This window comes from Pelodiscus sinensis, chromosome 4 (assembly GCF_052426305.1).
Source record: "Pelodiscus sinensis isolate ZL-2025 chromosome 4, ASM5242630v1, whole genome shotgun sequence".
Lineage (NCBI taxonomy): Eukaryota > Metazoa > Chordata > Testudines > Trionychidae > Pelodiscus > Pelodiscus sinensis.
Genome location: NC_143055.1, coordinates 4,872,064 through 4,893,182, shown reverse-complemented (window position 1 = coordinate 4,893,182; position 21,119 = coordinate 4,872,064). Strand labels below are relative to the sequence as shown.

The following is a 21,119-nucleotide window of genomic DNA, read 5'->3' as shown; positions in this document are numbered from 1 at the left end:
TCTTTGAATGGGAGCACAGAGCGGATGCAATTCTTTGAAATGGCATCATAGATGGGAGAGCTGAAGGGGAGGGGGTCTCCTGTGTTTGTACAGCGCCTAGCACAGAGGGGGCTCTGAGCCTGAGCTGAATGAGAAAGACAGAAGCAGTTTGCTCGTGTCTACACTGGCCCTCAAGCCGTAGTGAAAACTGGCGAGTCGAAACTGTAAACCCGCTGGGGCCACGTCGGGAACTGAACAGCGTCAACTCCCGCCGCAGTCCCTGGGAGCAAAGCGGGTCTGGGAAATTGGGCCCGGCTTCGCCCTGGGGCGCAGTCCCAGACTTGGGGCCGTCTCCTCCTGCGGTGGGGATGGAACCTGGGAGCAGGGGAGGTCTGGGTGTCGCGTGACAGTCCAGCCCCCGGCGGCTCCGGCTCCTCTCCCAAGCCAGTGCTGGGCCCTGCCTCGCTGTTTGCGACCAGAGGGCTCCGCAGACACATGAGAAAGGCAGGCGGAAGGCAGCCCCGTGGGGGAGGGATGCAACCCCAGAGCAGGCACTGAGACGCACTTCGCCGCCGCCCTGGGAAGGCCCCCGTGCTCGCTCCGGAGGACGGTGTCCCTGTCCCAGTGGGGACAGGAGCCCCATAAGTGAGGGCTGGAGCCAAGAGGGCAGACAGCACATCCCTGCCTGCTTGCGTGGAGGAGCCTTCATTCTCGACAGCGCTGCAGAGTGGTTACAGCAGGGCCCGGTCCACCAGGACTCCAGCTTTGTTGCCATGGTGACCAAACTGTATGGCCTTGGGCAAGTCACCCCGCAGTATCCCAGCCCCGCACGGGGCAGACAGAGCTGCTGGCCGGCTGGGAGGGGTGAATCACGGTCAGAAACGTGCTTGGAGATCCTGGGTAAGGAGGCCAGAGCCATGGGGGGCAGAAGGGACTCTGCCTACGCCCAGATCCTCAGAGGCGCATAGGTGCCCAAATCCCTTGGATTTCAGGGGGAATTAGGTGCCAAAACACTTCTACAGGCCCTCTGCCACGGGCGTCATCTCCCACGCGCGGCTGGGGCCCTCAGCCAGTGTTCCTTGTCGGCTGAGCGCTGGTGTGGCCGCCGAGGAGACATTCAAATGCCGCCCCCCTGATGAGCAGAGCACCCCCAACCTCCCCACAGCCGGCAGCATGTGTGGCTATTGGTGGTGCACGTCCACACACGCTTTGGTGCACATCAAATTTATTCCGCACACAGTTGGAAACAAAATAGAGGAAACATTGCTCAACCAATGCCCTATGCAAGGACAGGGGGAGAGGGGTCCCTTCCTGGTGTCCCAGAGGGGGAAGCAGGGTAGGAACTAGGCCACGAGGGAGTGGGGGGTTGCCATACCCCGACCCAAAAAAGGATTTCCCACCCCAAACCCAGCACATGATGGAAACCATGGTAAGCCAGGGGGGTGGGTTGCAGCAGCCCCCTCCCCCAGCACCGATGTCCTCGGATGAAATGGGGAAGGGGGAGCATTTAAAATCCAATCCACATGTAGGCCTTTGCTCTCGGACTGTGATGCTTAGGCTGCCCGGGCACAGGGCCGGCAGGAATCCAGACATCAGAAACGAGCCGCTTGTCGTTGTCAGATACTGAGTAGCTGTTTGCTTCCTTGTCAGGCAATATATTTAAATCTTCATCCGATGTGTGGCCCCCCCCTCACTGGGAGCCTCTGAGCCCCCTCACAATTTTGAATGTATTTAGCCCTACAGGAGGCAGGGAAGTCTTATTTTACACATGGAGAACCAAGCCACAGAAGCTAAGGGACTCGCCCAAGGTCACACATAAAGTCAGTGGCAGAGAAAGCATATAACTGCAGATCTGTTAATGCCGAGGCTACCACCTTGCCCACTAGACCACACCTCCTCCTCCCCAAGGTGCAGAAAGAGTTTGCGTGTTGCCCCGCCCGCAGCTCTCTTGGAGAATCGTGCATACCTCTCACCTTCTACGTAAACATTATGAAGAGATTTTTAAAAATGATCAAGGAGCAAACTTTTCCGTGTCAGGATTTGTCCAGAGTTCACCTACGTGCCAGGGTCTGAGATGCTGCAAAGGAACCGGGTGAGTAATTTTGCTCAAAACAGAACTGCTGGCGGAGCAAAACCCATCCCCGGACTGAGTGCATACTGTGATCTCATTAGAGCACGTGTCCCGGCTGAGTCAACACCTGGCTGACGCGTCTTTGGGAATAAACAACTGCCAGAGTTCTGCTTTGATGGCGACTCAGTAATGGCCTTAGTCCTTCCTAGCACCACTGTCCTGGCCACATGCAGTCCTTCAGGGACTATTAGCGCATTTCCACAGGAGCAAAGATCTGGATCCCAGCTCGGGTAGTTACTTTCTGCTTCCTCTCTAATGCCGCGTCCATCGGACACAATATTATTTACGGTCTGTCTTGGAGAGCTGAGGCTGGACAGAGACCACTGTCCACACCACTGCTGGCTGCATTTCAGTTAGGAGCAAAATAATGCCCGGATGTCATTTATGAGATGATTTGGAACCCGTCCTGGTGGAAATCAAAGCCCGGGGAATCCGTTCAATTGCTCGCATAGCGCTAGGGTATTTTCAAAACCATACCTAGAGCTGCCTTTCATTCAGCCGCTCCCAAGCACCTCGCAAACTCCAGTTCTGTCTCCCCGACGCCAAGGGTCTGGGGGAGTAATCATGAGCCCCAATTTAGAGCAGGGGAAACTGAGGCACGGAGCAATTTGGTCGCTGGGCTAAGGTCGAGCACTCATCAGAGCTAGGCATGGAACCCGTCCCGTCAGCCGGCGCGCTGTCAGCACTAGAGAGCACGTCTTTCTCCAGTCTGATGAGGCAGGGGCCTAAGATCTGGGAGCGAGGTTACAAAGGTAAACCACCCTCCTTCACACCACAGGAATTCCCAGACTGGATCAAACCCATGCACCATATAGCCCAGACCTTGTCAGATATTGGCCACAGCCGGATGCTTCCCAAAACAAGTGCAAGAACCCCACCATAGGCAGAAACAGGAGTCTGCCCCCGATGAAATTTTCATCCTGATCCCTAATAGAAACGGCTTAGATGAAGTTGTTAGCCCTTCCGAAACTCTCTTCACATTAGCGATGATAACCCTGGAGAGTCTCACCCATATAAACCTCTGACCAGTCCCTCTGAATCTCACTTAATTTTTAGCCTCAGTGACAGTCTGATCACACCCTGAGTCAAAGACGCTTTTTACTGGTTTGCTATTTTCCGTCTTTCCGTTTCGTAAACATCCCTCGTGTTGCATTATGAAGCAGGGAGAACAGAAGTTCCCAGGCTACGTTCTCTGTCCCTTTCCTTGCTTGGAAGACTGAGGTTTCCCTTCCCGCTGTGTTAATGCAGGGCCAGCCGTGCGCAGGAAAGGAGCGCTGCTTGACATTTTAAGTGAACGCAACCAAGTTGCCGGAAATTAACATGCCGAACAGACAGGGGGGAATCCAAACTGTTTAAACCCCAACCAAAGAGAAGTCATTCTTCCGCTCTACTCTGCACAGATTAGGCCTCAACTGGAGCATTGTGTCCAGTTCTGGGCACCACATTTCAAGGAAGATGTGGAGAAATTGGAGAGGGTCCAGAGAAGAGCAATGAAAATGATGAAAGGTCTAGAGAGCACGAGCTATGAGGCAAGGCTGAAGGAATCGGGCTTGTTTAGTTTGGAAAGGAGAAGACTGAGAGGGGACTTGATAGAGGTTTTCAGGTGTCTAAAAGGGTGTCATGGGAGGAGGGGACGGAATTGCTCTCCTTGGCAGCTGAGGACAGGACAAGAAGCAATGGGCTTAAATTGCAGCAAGAGAGGTTGAGGTTGGACATTAGGAAAAACTTCCTGCCTGTTGGGGGGTTAAACACTGGAATAAATTGCCCAGGGAGGTTGTGGACTCTCCATCACTGGAGATATTTAAGAGCAGGTTAGACAGACACCTGTCAGGGATGGTCTAGATCATGGGTTCCCAAACTCGGGGGGCGTGAAGAAATTCCAGGGGGGCATGAGCGACCCAGCCCTCCCCCCCATCAAGTTTTGCTGCTCCAGGCTCTTCCTGTTTTTTCCCCTCAACAAGTTTTGCTGCTATTTTTGGGGGGGGCACGAGTGTTTCTCAAAAATCAAAAAGGGGGCGTGATGCCGAAAAATTTGGGAAGCACTAGTCTAGATGGAGCTTGGTCCTGCCATGGGGGCAGGGGACTGGACTCGATGACCCCTCGAGGTCCCTTCCAACTCTAGTGTTCTATGAGTCTATGAAATGCTAAACGGGTTCCTGGTTACACTCTCCCTCTCTTGCAAGTGCTCCATATGCAGAATAAAGTCTGCAGCAGGAGCTTGTTAGCAGAGGGACTGCATCACGCAAGTGAACCAGATCTCAACTTCTACTGCTGCTGCTCCTGGTTTCAAACCCTGCTGATGACCCAGGAGGAAGTGTGTTAGACAACCATAATCAACCGCTATGGAGGACTCTAGGGTTGCGGAACCAAATCCGACAGGGAATGGACACAAATCACCATTACTATGTATGCGTTTTAGGCCTTGTCTATACTACACCCGATCCGTCCACCAGCCATCAATTTATAATGTCTGCTTAGACGCGATCAGTCGATCTCCGCACATGCTCCTGTCCTAGCTGGTACTTCACCAAGACGAGGAGAGTTCCCGGTGGCGACAGGAGAGCAACCCCCGCCGATCTTACTGCACCCAAGACGCCACGGCGAGAGATCGACTTCAGCTACACTATTTGCATAGTCGAGCTAGATCGACAGTGCCCGTGGATGTAGACACAGCCTCAGTCTTCACTCCGACCCTGCAGCCGCCAGCCCTTAGAGCTAGTCAGTGTTTTCTTGCTACCATGAAACCTTGTTTCTCTCTTGCCTGTTGCAAGCCTAGGAATAAAATACCTTGTCTGTTGTTCCTCTCTGTGCAGCGGTGGCCGGGGATGGATGGGTGGAGCCTTTGTACTTGGTGAGGGCCTTTGGGAAGCAGGCAGGAGTAGCAGAACAAGGAATAAATAGCATACGGAAGAACTGGTTGAACCGCACAAGCTCCATCAGAGTGGTGCCTTCTGGCCTGAGAATCGCAGCTGTGCCCTGCATTCCCGGTGCACCCTGCTCCCTACCACACCATGTTCCTTGTCCGTGTCCTTCATGGCAGAGGTAAGACGGACCCAGCTGTAATCGGTATGAAGGAGATTCCGTATGGAGACGGCTGGACGCAGGGGTTCTGTCTAGCTGCCGTGCTGGATACTCCAACTCCTGCACCCTATTGGCACCACGGTGGCTTTTAATTCCCAGCTGGGGCTAAGGTGTCCGGAGAGACCAGAGTCCAAATGCTTTCTGAATGCACCTCCAAGGCAGAGTTTGCCATTGGTCAACACAGATGAGCTTAGGAAATCAACATCAACTCACCCCACATTTTATCTTTTCTCTGGATTTTATCTTTTCTAACCCTAACCCCAGAGAAATTCAATTACAAGAATTTAACGTTAAATGAAACATGAAGGTTACACGCATAAATGTGCCAAAGGCCAGGGATGAAGAGTGAAGGAGGGATTGTGGTCGGGAAAACAACAGCATAACTGTGCCACTTTCTCACTCACAGACATGTATGTGTAACTGCCACAAGGTGGATTTGAACCCAGGACCTCTGGAGCTTAGCATAAGAGCCTCTACAGCAGGGTTTCCCACCCTATGGGTCAGAACCCAAATATGGGTCGCCATTACATTTCAAAAGGGTCGCCGGGTGGCTCTGCCCCCTCTCCTCTCCCCCTCTCCTCTCCTCTCCCAATTTTTGAGTTGCCTTGGGTCACCAAGTCTTCCTGATTTGTCAAAATGGGTCCTCAACTGGAAAAGATTGGGAACCAAAGCTCTACAGCTTGAGCTATAAGCCAGTTGGCTAGCAGCCTGTGCTATAAAGGTCTCTTGTTCTTATCTGCAAAAGTGACAAGGAGTCCTGTGGCACCTTATAGACTAACTGAAGTGTAGTCTATAAGGTGCCACAGGACTCCTCGTCACTTTTGCAGATTCAGACTAACACGGCTACCCCTCTGATACTTGTTCTTATCCGTTGCTGTGGTCTAGGGGCCACTGCATGGGACAGTGACCCACACTATGGCTATGTCTACACCCCCGGCTTCTTGCACAAGTACAGCCGTTCTTGCACAAGAATCCTCAGAGCATTCACACTGCCCGCTCGCTCTTGCGCAAGGAAATTTACAGTACGGCATAGTAAGAGAGGGCTTCTTGCACAAGAGCTACGCTCTTTTTTAACAGGTGTAAGCCTTCTTGTGCAGGAGCTCTTGTGCAAGAGGGCAGTGTGGACGGCCGGCAGGGATTTCTTGCGCAAGAAAGCCCTGTGGCTAAAATGGCCATCAGAGCTTTCTTGTGCAAGAGAGTGTCCACACAGCCATGTGAGCTCTTGTGCAAAAGCACAGCTCGCACATGGCAGTGTGGACGTTTTCTTGCACAAGACTTCTTGCACAAGAACCCTTGCACAAAATATTCTTGTGCAAGAAGCCGCCAGTGTAGACATAGCTTAGGTGTGTGGGTTACATGAGCATACACACACCCCCAAAACACCCACACACACCATCTGCGTCTCACAGTCAAAGCTGCCCCCTAAACTACATTTTCACTCCTTTTTGCCTTGCAGAGGCCAACACGGCCATGAGAGAAGGCAGCTCGGTTCTGTTCCGGCTCCTGTAGAGTTAGCCGAACCGTTCACCAGATTCTAGTCCCAGATCTTTACTGTTTGTGTCAAGACAGAATTAGGATAGAACCAGCTTGTCCTTTGGATGGCCAGGCTGAGTTCGCTGGGCTGGCGGTTAGAAGAAAACATCATAGGGATTGTCATCAGAGCAAACTGGATCTGGACTCATAGAGAGACGAAATAAATAAAACCCCAGTGGTGCCTTTTCTACAGTCACTTTCCAGGGTGTAATGGCTCTTTAAGAGGGAAAATCTGGACTCCGTTATGCCTTCACCAGAATCGGTGAAGATGCTCCAGATTTATACCACTGTAACGAAGAGCAGAATCTAGTCCGCATTTATCCTTGGAATGTAGCCTCCGTCCCCGTGAATACGTTTATACCTCTGTTATTCTGTTGAAACACACGTTCTACTGTAGCAATGAGAGGCGTAGTCGATACAGGACTAGCAAACGCACATTAGTTTGCACCCGAGGACTCCGTGACTTCTGGCACCGTGACCCTCGCTGAACTGCATCCCACAGTTTGCTTGAGAGGCGACAGGGTCACGCTGCCACCCAAAAAGCTTTGCTAAAATACAGCGAGGGCTTTATAGTCCTGTTATTGTTATGAGCAGCATTTTTTGGGGGGGGTTAATATGAGGCACAACTCTCATGGCTGCGAGACACAGGAATAATGACTTGTCCTCTCTGGCCTGCCTGCTGTTGGATCCATCGTCCAAGTCCTCCACTCACGCTGTTAACCATAGAATCACAGAGCACTAGAACTGGAAGGGACCTCGCAAGGTCATCGAGTCCAGTCCCCTGCCCTCCCGGCAGGACCAAGCACAGTCTAGATCATCCCTGACAGGTCTGTCTAACCTGCTCTTACCTATCTCCAGTGCTGGAAATTCCACAATCCCTGGGCAATTTATTCCAGTGTTTAACCCCCCTGACAGGTAGGAATTTTTTCCTACTGTCCAACCTAAACCTCCCTTGCTGCAGTTTAAGCCCATTGCTTCGCGTCGTGTCACGGCACATGGCAGCTCCGAACATAATCTGCACCTGCTGGCCTTGCCGCACCTCCCAGTCCTAGATTTCACATAAAACCAGCAGCCCCTACAGCAATGCCACTGGGAAAGTGGGAGCTAATCCAGACACAATTCCACTCCCTCCCTACTCTGCCATCCCCCTCCCCCCGCCAAACACAGCCGAAAGCAGGGGCAGGAAGAAATCACATTGGAGGCCTTTCCCCCATATTCCCTGGCACATTTCGCCTTCCAACCCCAAATGTTCATCAGGAATCCACACAGCATCCTTTTAAGGGGCTGGTGAATGTAATTCCCCTCCCCCGTGTCACAGACAGGGAAACTGAGGCAGAGGCACCGGGACTTGCCTGTAGTTGCCGACTCAAGTTCAGGAGGCTGCAGCTCCTAGGCTTGTGTGCCAGCCGCTAGCATCTCTCCCTTTTATGTTCCCCTCCACGGTAGGGTCCCCTCCCCACGCTCTTCCCTATGCAAGTCTCAGTGGAATTTTGCCTGCTTGAGAGGGGAAGAATTTTCCCCAAGGAACAATGAGTCGTTCTGTCTCCTACACATCAGATCAGCAGGGCAACGGGGAATCCAGTCACCCTGCCATTCTCCCTGCCTGTCGGCCTTTCTACCGGCCCCTGGCCACACGGATCGTGTGTAGCAAGCAGCTGTGTGACCCTCCCTGAACCATTAGGATTTTACGAGTGTAAATGCACCTTTCTCTCCGCCGCCAGTTTCACGGTGTGGCCACACAGATGTCCCGCCATCACATGCTTTCCCAGAATGCCAGCTGGGATGGGGTGGCATGGGTCCGAAGGGACCCATCTCGGCATCTCGGCTGTGGCCCAAGTGTTCCCTCAGGGCTACCGGGGCCTTTGAATGGGGGCTTGGAATTATGCTCTCAGGTCGTGGGCAAAGTTCCCCCTATCTTTGCCGGGCACAGAGCTCTGCCTTTGCTTGGTGATGGAGCATTTTGGAACCACCCAGCCAAGGAGTTTGGAACTGCCCTGAACTTGGAGGTTAGAGGGGTAACCCTGGAGACCTGCCTCTGGTGGAACAGGGAGGTTTTCGTTGGCCAAAAGTCTTCCCAACAAGTCAAACAGCATTTCGTAAATTTCAGTTGGTAAATTTATCCCAGCCCCCGACACACGCTCAATGTCCAACACCATCCCTCTAGCCTCACTGCTAACCCAGAGCACGGCTCCTCCTCAGCAAACCAACAAATGCACAGCACACGGACGATGCATGCATCCCGACCTCCGCACCTCACAACAAACCCACAACCCTCTGACACAAATCGACACACGCACACAGTGCACAAATGACGCACACAGCCCCATTCGGCACGTCACCCCAAACTCTGCAACACAAATTGACAAGCACATAGCGCACAAGCGCATCCCCCATCACACCAATTCCTCCGACACAAATCAATGCACACACGCAGCACACAAACCCACAACCCCTTCTGACACAAATTGACACACACTGCGCACAAACTACACATACCTCCCAACATCAGTGCGTCACACCAAAGACATGACCCCCTAACACAAATTGACACATACAAAACACAAATTACACCTGCATCCTGAATCAGTGTGTCACAGCAAGCTCACAACCCTTCTGACACAAGTCGATACACAAACAGTATACAAAGGACACACAAATTCCAATATCAACACTTTGCACACAAACCCACCAGCCTTCTGACACATCACCACACAGCATCAACATCCCAGTACACACACAACATCAGCTCTGGAGTTGTGCGTTTGTGTGTCTTTGGGGGCCAGTTAGGTAAAGAGCATTTCTCGCATCTGAAAACAAAAATATGTCTGTCTATGTGTGTGTATGTGTGTGTCTGCAAGAGCAGTCTGAGAGAAGGTGCATGTATTACACAGGAAGGATGCTACCACGGCTGCTAAACACAGGACCAATGCATTGTCCTCTCTGCTCGCGCGTTATTGGATCCGCTCTCTGCACAGATTCCGAACACTCCACACACACGCCTCCCGGCATCAGCACGTCACACCAAACCCACAACCCCTTCTTCTCCAAACCGCACTGTCAGAGAACACCAACGACACATATCCATCTGCATTACCAGCACAGCACCTACCCCTCCTACCCAAATCCACACACAGATGACACCCACCCCCCCATCCCGACAGCGGCACCGCACCCACAACCCCACCCACGGCGAGTGGGCCTGGCCAGGCTGGATCCCCGGTAGAAGTGTGTTATTGTCTGGAGGAGCCCCGTGGACTCTATTCCAGCCCCCTTTTCCGTGCCTTCTCCCCCTCTCCCCCCCGATTATGTCAACTCAGTAGAACATAAGAACATGAGAACGGCCGTACTGGGTCAGACCAAAGGTCCATCTAGCCCAGTATCCTGTCTGCCGACAGTGGCCAGTACCAGGTGCCCCAGAGAGGGTGGACAGAAGACAACGATCAAGCGATTTGTCTCCTGCCATCCCTCTCCAGCCTCTGACTGCGAGACACCTCACACCCTACACCACAAGGCAATGCCTGGGCAAGTTTTTGCTGGGTTGGGATCCACAGGGATGGGCAGGTGTGGACGGGGTCCTTCAAACCCCTCTCTGCCTTCCAGATGTTGCTCTCTGGTCCCAGCTGGGCCTCGCCCCAGCTGGGTCCCTCAAGCTGCCCCTTCTTGGGAGAGGAGGCAGGTACTTAGCACCTTCCCAGAAAGTCTTAGCCGGGACTGGGAGCAAGTTCAAAAAGCAGGTGCCAGGAGAAGAATGACCCAGAGATGGAGCAAGGCCCATGCCCCTATTGGTGACCGTAGGCTCCGGGGGTTGAGTTACTGACTTTGGGCTATTTGCATGTTTCTCATCTGAGATCAGAACTAAGTATGGGCGGGTTTCTCTGTGAGGCTCGGATGGAGGGGGGGTGCGAGAGGAAAGAAGGTGCCTGTATCATGGAAGAAGGGTGTGATTCTTCCATATGAAACGGGGGGGGGGGGGGGTGTTGTACATGACACATCATGTGTGTCTTACATAAGAGGAAGCGTAAGCCTTTCCCTGGCTGTGTGTGTGTGAGAGAGAGAGAGAGGCAGAGAGGCGAAGCATGTGCAGGGTGGTTGTGTGCTGTACACATCATGTACCCACACTGCATGTGCTGGCTGTAAATGTGTGTTACAATCTACACTTCGTGGTTCCTATTTTCGGAGTGCGGATGGGATACTTTGATTCCACCGACCGGTCGGGGTCTCCGCCAACCAGTCTGTACTGCGATGCCCATTCATGCAGCAACATGAATGTTTTGGGGACAACAGGTGTGTATTGCTCATGGAAATGTGGTTCATTCCTCCCACACACACACACGTGCGCACACTTTACACAATCAAACATACACCGAAAAGCCCCACAACTCTAAATACATTAACAAAAATACACATCTGGGTTGAGCTGGAAAAGTCCCCTTTGGAAATCTCCCAAAGATTTCCACTTGTGGAAACTTGTGAGCTACTTTGGTGACCCTGGGGTCCAGGTGGGACCCATCTCTTCCCATTTAGCCTCTGATGGCTATTTGCTTCTGCGGGACGGCCGATGCCGTGAAGTGGTGCGGAAATGCTATTAAAGGCTAGAATCTGGCTCTAGATTCCCGGCAATTCCAACGAGAAATCTCTCAGGCCACCCTCCAGTCTGGTTTTCACTGAGTGGATGCTGATGCTAAGTAGCCCTGTGCTAGAAAGCTACAAAAATGTATCCACACGCTTTCTACACACACTATGGCTGCCCAGAGACTGCGGCGTGAGCGGCCTCTTTCCTTCCGTCTATACACATGCCCGTGCGCCCAGATTTCGAGATAGGCCATTTCCATTTTCTAAGCACATCGCAATTATGCTTGCGGCAACCTGCACAATTGCAAGGACTCCACGAACCCCCAGGGCAATATTTGACTGACGTTGCCTTCAGAACTAATTGGCATTTGTTCCATTAACCTTTCTGAGGCCTTGGTAGTGCTGGCTTCATATCTGAGGAAGGACAGAAGGAGCAAAGAAGAGCGCAGGACAGCAGAGTGTGTGGGATGAAGGTGGGTGGCAAATCACGGCCCCCTGCAAGCCAGTTCTTAGACTGCCTCATTGGCTCCAAAGGGGGAAGAGCAGAACCAACCCCCCTGGGGAGACCGGATCCGGGTCTGAATTCTGTGGCTCAGCCTCATCCGTCTCTCTGTCTCGTAGACCCATTTTCCCACGAGCTGTTCCTTATGCCCGATAACGCAGTCTCAGAAACTCTTTTAATCCTGGGGCAACTTTTTGCTGATGATTTTTTCCCCCAAGAGTGTGTGTGTGTGTGTGTGTGTGTGTGTGTGTGTGTGTGTGTGTGTAAGAGAGAGAGAGAGAGAGAAAGAGAGAGTATGTATATGTGTGTGTGTGTGAAAGAGAGAGTGTGTTTATGTGTGTGTGTGAAAGAGAGTGTGTGTAAGTGTGTGTAAGAGAGAGAGAGTGTGTATGTGTGTGTGAAAGAGAGAGTGTGTGTATGTGTATGAGAGAGCGTGTGTGTGAGAATGTGTATATATGAGAGTGTGTATGAGTGTGAGTGTGTGAGTGAGTGTGTGTATGTGTGTGAGAGAGTGTGTGTGGGTGTATGTGTGAGTGTGTGTGTGCGTGTGAGAGTGAGTGTGTGTGAGAGATAGTGTGTGTATGTGTGAGTGAGTGTGTGTATGTGTGTGTGAGAGTGTGTGTGTGTGTGAGAGAGAGTGTGTGTGTGTGTATGTGAGTGAGTGTGTGTATGTGTGTGTGAGTGTGAGAGACTGTGTGTGTGTATGTGTGTGAGAGAGTGTGTGTATGTGAGAGTGTGTGTATGAGAGAGAGTGTGTGTGTGTGTGTGAGTGTGTACCTACACAAATGTAATATAGTTCTATTGTTACACTGTACAATAAAATATACTCTCACCTAGAATTCAGCAAGATTCTAAACCGGATTGGACATAGATGTAGCTACTGAAACCACCCTCTCCTACCTTAGACGGGATAACAACGTCCAAGGGATATAAACCCTCTGAATTCAGGGAATGCACTGAGAAGGAACTTTCTCAGTGGCGGTTTATTCCCTCCTATTCCTCTGTGGGAAATTCAGCACCTTCTGAAGAAGCTGATGTGGATGGACACAGCACCCTGAGCTAGACAGACCTCCGGGCTGTTCCCGGCTGGGTATGCTCCTCCACTCCTTCCCCTCTGCATCTTTTCCTCCTCTCTCTGGCATTTTGTTTTTACATCCACATTCCTATCTCTAATCTTTCTGGATTTCTGTCATTCTTAACACCGCGCGGGTGGGAGGGGGAAGGGAAATGCCCTTGTAAAATCTCCCCCAAGACAGGAGAACGTTGACATTAAAACAAAATCTCCAGCCTTTTTCTTTGCCAGCCGGGTTTGGTTCTGTTTCCTCGCTGGCTCGACTTCTAAAATGTGGAAAGTTGGCTGATAGACTCTAATAAGGGGAATAACGCTCCCTTTCCGCCGCCTTACACGCAAGAGGAGAGCGCTACCCCTTGATAGCAGTTCTTGTTAGTAGCAGGAATCGCTAGCCCAGAATTGGGGATAAGTCAAAAATGGGTCCAGGGAGTATTGCTCCCTTAGCCCAGGACTTTGGGGAGAACTGATCTTACAGAGAGCTGAGCTTCAAATCCTTGATATATTGAAGAAGAAGAAGAAGAAGAAAAGGAGAAGGAAGAGGACTAGGCCAGATTTTTATCATCTACAGACCGCAAGGGAGTTTAGCTAGTCCAGTGTTTCTCAAGTTTTTTTTTATAAATTACCCTTTTAAAAAAAAATAAAAGGACCCCCAGGACCTACAGTTTTCAGCCACACAATTTTTTTTCTACCATTGCAACACATTTGTTTAAACAACTTCATCGTAGCCAGGCGGGCGATGAAATTTTTGGGTGTAAAAAGGACAAAAATAATAAAACGCTGTAAAACCTCAAACCAAAATTGAGTTTTCTCCCAAGGTCAGTTGTGTTGCTGTATCCCCCCCCCCCACACCCACACACACACACACACTTCTCTCGAGTACCCCCTGAGGAGACTGGACCAGTGGTTGAGAAACATTGATCTAGTCAACTGTGTTGCTTTTCTGGTGTGTAGTGGGGTCAGAGCGTGGCTCTGACGCCCCAAGACATCCGCCCGCTTTCCCCTACGGACGCCTGAGCGATGTCTAGGGGAGAGGTGGCAGGTTTCGGCCCGCCAGCCGCACAGAAACCCGAGCAGCAAGCTCCTTTGCTAAAGCAAAACCTCGCGTCTGCAACCCCAGCGGCTGGAGTGCCACTCCGGAGCCTGCAGCCGGCTCTCCAAAGCGCTCGGCGGCCTCTGTTCCCTCTGGAGCCAGCGGGACTTCGAGGCTGTTCACCAGCGCCCCGGCGGAGCCTCGTCCGAGTCCCCCCTAACCTCCCCCCCCACTCCCCCTAATTTCTGGGGGCCCGCGGCGGCGTGGAACTCGCCGGACAGCTGCGCTCGGACCCGCTCCCTGGTGCGCGCTGCGCCCTGGCGCTGCCCCCTCGCCCGCCAGGGACAGATGTTTGGGGCGCTCCCCTCGGTGCCCAGGCGCCTGCCCATGTCCGCCTGGCACATAAGCCCCCGCGGAGGGGTCAGAGAGGCTCTGAAGGGAGGGGGGCGAAGGGAAGGTGCATGGATCCCCCCCCCCCCGCACACACGGCACCTACCTGTGTCTCCGAGAGGCTGAGGCTGCTGGCCAGCTGTTTGCGCTCGGCCCCCACCACGTAGTGGTTCTTCTCGAAGGCCCGCTCCAGCCGCAGGAGCTGGGAAGGGGAGAAGGCCGTGCGGATCCGCTTGGGCTTCCGGGCGAAGGGCCCGTGCAGCAGCAAACCCTCCTGGGACACTTCGCTCCCTGCGGACAGAGCGGGGGAGAGTCAGAGACTTGCCTGGACCGGAGCGAGGGTGGGGCTGACTCCAACCCCCCTCCGCTTCTCCATCGGCCCGCATGGGTCCGAGCAGCCCCCTCCCTGCCCAAAGGGCTCCCCCCTTCCCATCCTCGGGAGCGGCCACGCAAGGGCCTTAGGCAACCTCAGCACTGGGGGGGTCCGATGGGACAGGAAGAAAAGTAAAGAGAGAATCGAGAAAAAGAACAAAAAGAACAAGTGGAAAGAAAGAAAGAAAGAAAGAAAGAAAGAAAGAAAGAAAGAAAGAAAGAAAGAAAGAAAGAAAGAAAGAAAGCAGAGAAGGAAGGAAGGAGGCAGAGAGGGAAGGAAAAAAAGGAGGCAGAGAAGGAAGGAAGGAAGGAAGGAAGGAAGAGAAGGAGGCAGAGAAGGAAGGAAGGAAGGAAGAGAAGGAGGCAGAGAAGGCAGGAAGGAGGCAGAGAAGGCAGGAAGGAAGGAAAAGAAGGAGGCAGAGAAGGAAGGAAGGAGGCAGAGAAGGAAGGAAGGAAGGAAGAGAAGGAGGCAGAGAAGGCAGGAAGGAGGCAGAGAAGGAGGCAGAGAAGGCAGGAAGGAGGCAGAGAAGGAAGGAAGGAAGGAAGGAAGGAAGGAAGGAAGGAGGCAGAGAAGGAAGGAAGGAAGGAAGAGAAGGAGGCAGAGAAGGAAGGAAGGAAGGAAGAGAAGGAGGCAGAGAAGGAAGGAAGGAGGCAGAGAAGGAAGGAAGGAGGCAGAGAAGGAAGAGAAGGAGGCAGAGAAGGCAGGAAGGAAGGAAGGAAGGAAGGAAGGAAGGAAGGAAGGAAGAGAAGGAGGCAGAGAAGGAGGCAGAGAAGGAAGGAAGGAGGCAGAGAAGGAGGCAGAGAAGGAAGGAAGGAGGCAGAGAAGGAGGCAGAGAAGGCAGGAAGGCAAAGGGAGCTAGCGAGGAACGCAGGCCCGGAGAGGGGGAAGCGAGGCCAGGAGAAGGGACTGGAGAGACTTGGCGGCGGGTGAGCTCCGTGAGGCTGCAGTGGATGGATCCGGCTTCCTGCTTCCCCGGGGGACCCCGCCAGCGCCAGCCCCGGCGAGCTGCCCCGGCCCGCGAGGCGCGCTGGGTTCCGCGCCCTGCCCGGTGCTGAGCGGCCCGGCCGCCGGAGGAGGCAGCGCCCACGGGCGCCCATAAATCACCGGCAGGCTCCCTTTGAAGCGGCCTTATCGCTGCTCCCGTCCCGCGCGGGGTCAGGCCGCGGGGGGGCCGGAGACAAACGAGCGGGGGGCGATGGGCAGGGACCCGCCCGGCACTTAAGCAATTGCGAAGCGCGCGGAGCTTTTAATTAACTGCGGGGCCCGGCCTGGCAGAGGGGGGCCGGGGGCTCCGCCGCTCCTCGGGACCGGCCGCCTTCCCAGCCCCCGATTGCCCGCGGCGGGGACAGGCCGAAAGCAGGAGCAGCGCTTCCAGAGTAATGGGATTCACCCGCGGCCGCAGCGGCCTTCAGCTGGGCCGGGGCCGAACGGGCCGCAGCCGGGACCCCAGAGAGACAGGGGTAGGGAGCGAGGTGACGCGGACGAGACACAGAGCGGGGGGGGGGGGGAGACAGAAGAGGTGGAAGCCGGTGAGTCTGGCAGGCGAGTCGGTAGAAAGGAGAAACGGGCAAGAAAGACTCGGGCGAGGAGAAGTGGAAACAGACACGCAAGGTGGAAAGAAAGAAAAAGCTGTTGAATAGAGTGGAAGTGGAAACGACTCGTTTTTAAGAGAGGAAGGATGGAAGAAGTGGAAACCGGTACAGGAAGGAAGAAAATATACTGAATAGAGTGACAGAAGTGGAAACGGGTCAGAAAGAAAGAAAGAAAGAAAGAAAGAAAGAAAGAAAGAAAGAAAGAAAGAAAGAAAGAACTGGAAACTACCGGTTGTTTTTAAGAGAGGAAGAATGGAAGAAGTAGAAACGGATAGGAAGGAAGGAATAAAGGAAGGGAGGAAAGAAGGAAGGAAAGGAGGGAAGAAGGAAGGAAAGGAGGGAAGAAGGAAGGAAAGAAGGAGGGAAGAAGGAAGGAAAGGAGGGAAGAAGGAAGGAAAGGAGGGAAGAAGGAAGGAAAGAAGGAGGGAAGAAGGAAGGAAGGAAGGAAAGAAGGAGGGAAGAAGGAAGGAAAGGAGGGAAGAAGGAAGGGAGGAAGGAAGGAAGGAAAGGAGGAAGGAAAGGAGGGAGGGAGGGAGAGAGGGAGGAAAGAAGGAAGGAAAGGAGGGAAGAAGGAAGGGAGGAAGGAAGGAAGGAAAGAAGGAGGGAAGAAGGAAGGAAAGGAGGGAAGAAGGAGGGAAGAAGGAAGGAAAGGAGGAAGGAAAGGAGGGAGGGAGAGAGAGAGGGAGGAAAGAAGGAGGAAAGAAGGAAGGGGGGAAGGAAGATATCGGAGAGCTGGATAGAGTGACAGAAGTGGAGACACACCTGGCGGGCCGGTCTGGGAGCGGATAGGAAGAAAGGCAGGGGACAGAGCGGAAGGGGTGGACCAGAGACCTATGGTACAAAGCCAGCCCTGGGCCTACATGCATGAGACAGGTGCGGGAAGAGAGAGAGCCCTTCTCCCACAACGCTCCCTTGTCCGAGCGATCTCGGCCCCTCGGTATCTAGGGCCGGGGCCCTCCCGCAGGTCTGTACTGCGCCGAGCGCAAGGGAGCCCAGGATCGGGGCCTCTGGGCGCTGGCCCGGGGAGGATCACACACAAGCCGCTCGCCTCCTCCTCTCTGCCCCCTCTTCGGTTTCGCCTCCGGCCCCTGACATGCCCAGGACGAGGCAGGACTGGCCGCTCCGAAGGGATCTCCAAGCGCAAAGGCGCCCTGCGCGATTTCCCTTCGCAGCCCACTCCCACCCTCCCTCCCAGCAGCACCGCCGCGCCGATACTGGGCAGAAATAATTTCTTGGCTGGGGCGGGGGGGGGTTGGTTTTGTATATTGGCCCGGGAGGGGGGCCGGTTCCTGCCCGGCCCCCTCCCGAGGGCAGGAAAAGGGGGTCCCCAGAGGGAACCGGCCCTGGCACCCCTGGATTGGATTTTTTCTATCTGCCAGGCTAATCAGCGCCGCTGCTACGGAACAATTCCAGCAATCTAGCGAGCGGCGATGTATTGCTTCAGCATCGCCTGGAGCCGGGGGGGAACTGGCTGGCGAGGAGATAACCTAATCTCCCCCTCCCGCCGGAACAAAGCGCCCTTTGACGCGGCCCTGCGCTCCTTTTACTCGCGGGAGTGTATGGAGTGAAAAGCCGACGGTGGATTTGCATTTCTAACGCCGTAATGAGCAGCGGGGCCAGGTCTGGAGGGGGGTACAGCCCCCTGAGCACAGCCGCGGCTTTGCAGTCCTAGCCCGGGTCAACCCCCTTGCACGGGCGCTGGGTGCTTTGCAAAAAGACAGGCGGCTCCTTTTTGGAGAAACCTTTCCCCTGGGTCGGGGGGGGATCGCAACAGGCTGCCCCCCCCCCGCTGGCAACTAGAGTGTCAGAAGGCTCCGCAGAGTTTGGGGGGGTAGGGAAGGGCGCACCATTTCCAAGCGATTACGCGTGAAGAACTCCCGCACCCACGTGGAGGCCTAGACAAGGCTCGGATTCGAATCGGCCGCGGTATGTAAACACCCCCCCTGTGCACTCGCGCCTCTCTCCTCCAGAGGTGGCTGCTTTTTCAGAAGCGTGGCATGCGACACGGAAAGAAACAACATGCCCGGGAGGTCCCGCTTTCGATCCTTACGCGCCGCAGCGAAGGGGCGCGAGTGTGTGCGTGTTTACACGCGGAGAGCGCTTCGGAACGGATCCGTTTCTGGGGCCGGAGGAGCCGCGCGATGAAGCTACCCAGGTCTCTTCGGAACGGGCACACAAGCCGTGTACACACGCAGTACAAATGATACACAATCCAATTCGTGCTCTACTCCATCCCATCGGCTGAAGAAGTGGATTTTGCCCACCAACGCTCGTGATACTCTCCACTTGTGTTAGTCTCTAAAAAGTGCCACAGGCCCACGCGTTGTTATTGTAATTATATGTAAAGAAAGGTGTATATTTGTACAGCAGAATATCGTCTCTCTCCGATGCGTGTAAACGCTGCGTGCGGACATTATCGAATATATTCTATCGCTCACGGACCATGGAGGCGCAGATAAATCTAATTATATATATCTATGCAAATATAATTAGATGTAATTTTCCACCTGCAGGGCCTGGTCGCTAGGACTGCTCCTGGCTTCTATAATCACTGGCAACACTTCCCCCGACTCACTGAATTCAGAATGTCCCCCATACTGCTGGGAAATGCGAAGGCAGCTCGCACATTTCTTGCTCCGGGTTCTGATCCCTTTTCCAAAATGGCAAGATTCAAGGGGGAAGCAGCGTCGGAGTCGGTCAGATCTTCCCTAATTTCCCCCCTTCTCTTTCTCCCGGGGAACTAGCTTCTCCCTTCCCTTGGAGTGTCCAGCAAAAGGGCAGAAAACTGGGAGCAAAAGCTCCAAGCAGCTGGCGAAGCGAGTTTTGTAGCTGTAGACGTTTCCCGTGGATTTATTTCTACCCTGCTTCCGCGACCGTGACACCGCGTAGAAATTTAGTTTATGGGAAACCAAAACGAGCGCGCGCAAAAAAAAAATACAAATCGAAATCCAGAAGGCTTGAAAACCGCATCCAATAATTCTTTAAAAGGGAAACATTGGGCTTACTCCGGATCATTGTTTCTAGCGACAGCGCTTGTTTATTAATTGCTATTTGCTCCTGCGCTATCCTTACCGCTTTAGGCGAGTCGGATGTTCTACATATCGCTAGAAAGGAGATCCCCAACGTTTACACTTTCTCCCTCCAAGCAGCGACTCACTGGTTTCGAGTCATTTTAGCTAGACTCACAGAAATCGGCATAATAGGCAGATACACGTCTACACACATTCGGGTATGGAAGTGTATTTGCGGGCATACACAGTTTGTGTAGATCGCACTGAAAAAATATATCCCTATATAATTACCAGTGTTAGAAAGTCCTATGAAACAAAAAACAGGACTATGTAGCACTTTAAAGACTAACAAGATGGTTTATTAGGTGATGAGCTTTCGTGGGCCAGAGCCAGAGAGAAGGAATCTATATAGCTAAACGCATGTCTATTTGAGCATGCAAAATAAATGCAAGATAAGAAAGAAAGAAAGAAAGAAAGAAAGAAAGAAAGAAAGAAAGAAAGAAAGAAAGAAAGAAAGAAAGAAAGAAAGAAAGAAAGAAAGAAAGAAAGAACAGGGCGAAATAATATATTATCATCGATCAATTTCTGTTGATGAATGAGACAGGCTTTTAAGCTACACAGAACTCTTCTTCAGAATAAATTCAACAATGCACAAACAGTGTATGCGTTATGTATGAAAATATATATATTGAAACCTTGTCCCTGCCACCAACAGAAGTTGGTTCTTTAAAAGATATTACCTCACCCGCTCTGGCTCTATCCTGAGTCGTAAGAGGGCTGAGACAGGATAGATAGATAGATAGATAGATAGATAGATAGATAGATAGATAGATAGATAGATAGATAGATAGCATAGCATAGGGATGGAAAGAAAGAAAGAAAGAAAGAAAGAAAGAAAGAAAGAAAGAAAGAAAGAAAGAAAGAAAGAAAGAAAGAAAGAAAGAAAGAAAAAGGATAGATGGAGAGAGAGTAGGGGGCTAGCTAGATAGATAGTATAGGGATGGATAGATAGACAGACAGGGCTGCACGCAAGAAACCGGCCCCAGGAATTGTTCAGTTCCCCAACCCTCTCCCCAGGACAGATCCCTTGCACTGTCGGGGACTCCTGTGTGGAGAGAAGGACGCTCCGTGCACACAGCCCCACGCCCACGCGTGCCCGGACCCAGTATCCCCGGCGCACCGCCGGGCCCGGGGCAGTGCCGGGGCCGGCTGGCTGGAGGAAAGGGGCCGAGGCGCAGCGACGAGGCAGGGACCCCAATCCCCCGCCCGGTGTCCGAGGGCTGCGAAGTGCGGGCGAGCGGCGCGTTACCTTGGAAGCGGTGCCCGAAGAACCGGTTCCGCAGCACCCAGGGGTAGAAGTTGAGCGGGTCTCTGTGCTGGGGGCCGAAGAAGGCGTGCGGGTGCTGCAGCTGGGACGCGCCCAGGGCGTGCGGGTGGACGCCCAGGGAGGGGTGGCTCACGGCCTCCGGGAAGACCAGCTCCGGGCTGCTGTAGAGGGAGCGGCCGGCCGCCGCGCTGTGGAAGCCATTGACGAAGGCCTCGGCGGCGGAGGGGTTGGGGTAGTTGAGGGCGGTGGGCCGGAGGGGCTCCTCGGACGCCAAGTGATTGTCCTTCGCCACCAGCGACTCGATGGTGAAGCAGCGCTTGGCTGCGGGCTGGAACATGGCTCGCTCCGGAGTGACGCTCTTTGGAGGGGGCCGCGCGCCTGGGTCCTGCGTGTGTGTGTGCACACGGTGCCCCCGGCGCGCGCTCACACACACAGTCCGGCCCCCCCCTCCCGCCCCCCACCCCAGAAGAAACGCGAGCAGGGGGGCGCGTCTTCCCCCCGCGAGGGGAGCGCAGCCAGCGAGCCC

At 53.5% G+C, this 21,119-nt stretch overlaps 1 protein-coding gene across 2 annotated transcripts in view; it reads right to left on the bottom strand.

Annotated features, from left to right (window-relative positions):
* Nucleotides 1-21,076, bottom strand: part of EMX1 (empty spiracles homeobox 1) — a 30,087-nt gene extending 9,011 nt beyond the window's left edge. Inside the window, exons 1-2 of one of the 2 annotated variants that reach the window (XM_075931043.2) lie at nucleotides 20,576-21,076; nucleotides 14,397-14,581 (exon numbers count right to left, since the gene is read on the bottom strand). In XM_075931043.2, coding sequence (XP_075787158.1) covers nucleotides 14,397-14,581; nucleotides 20,576-20,930 — 540 coding nt within the window. In that variant the 5' untranslated portion in view covers nucleotides 20,931-21,076. Of the gene's footprint in view, nucleotides 1-14,396; nucleotides 14,582-16,053; nucleotides 18,711-20,575 lie in introns of those variants that run through there. The other variant, XM_089777734.1, reaches the window with a different exon arrangement.
* Nucleotides 21,077-21,119: the final 43 nt, after the last annotated feature.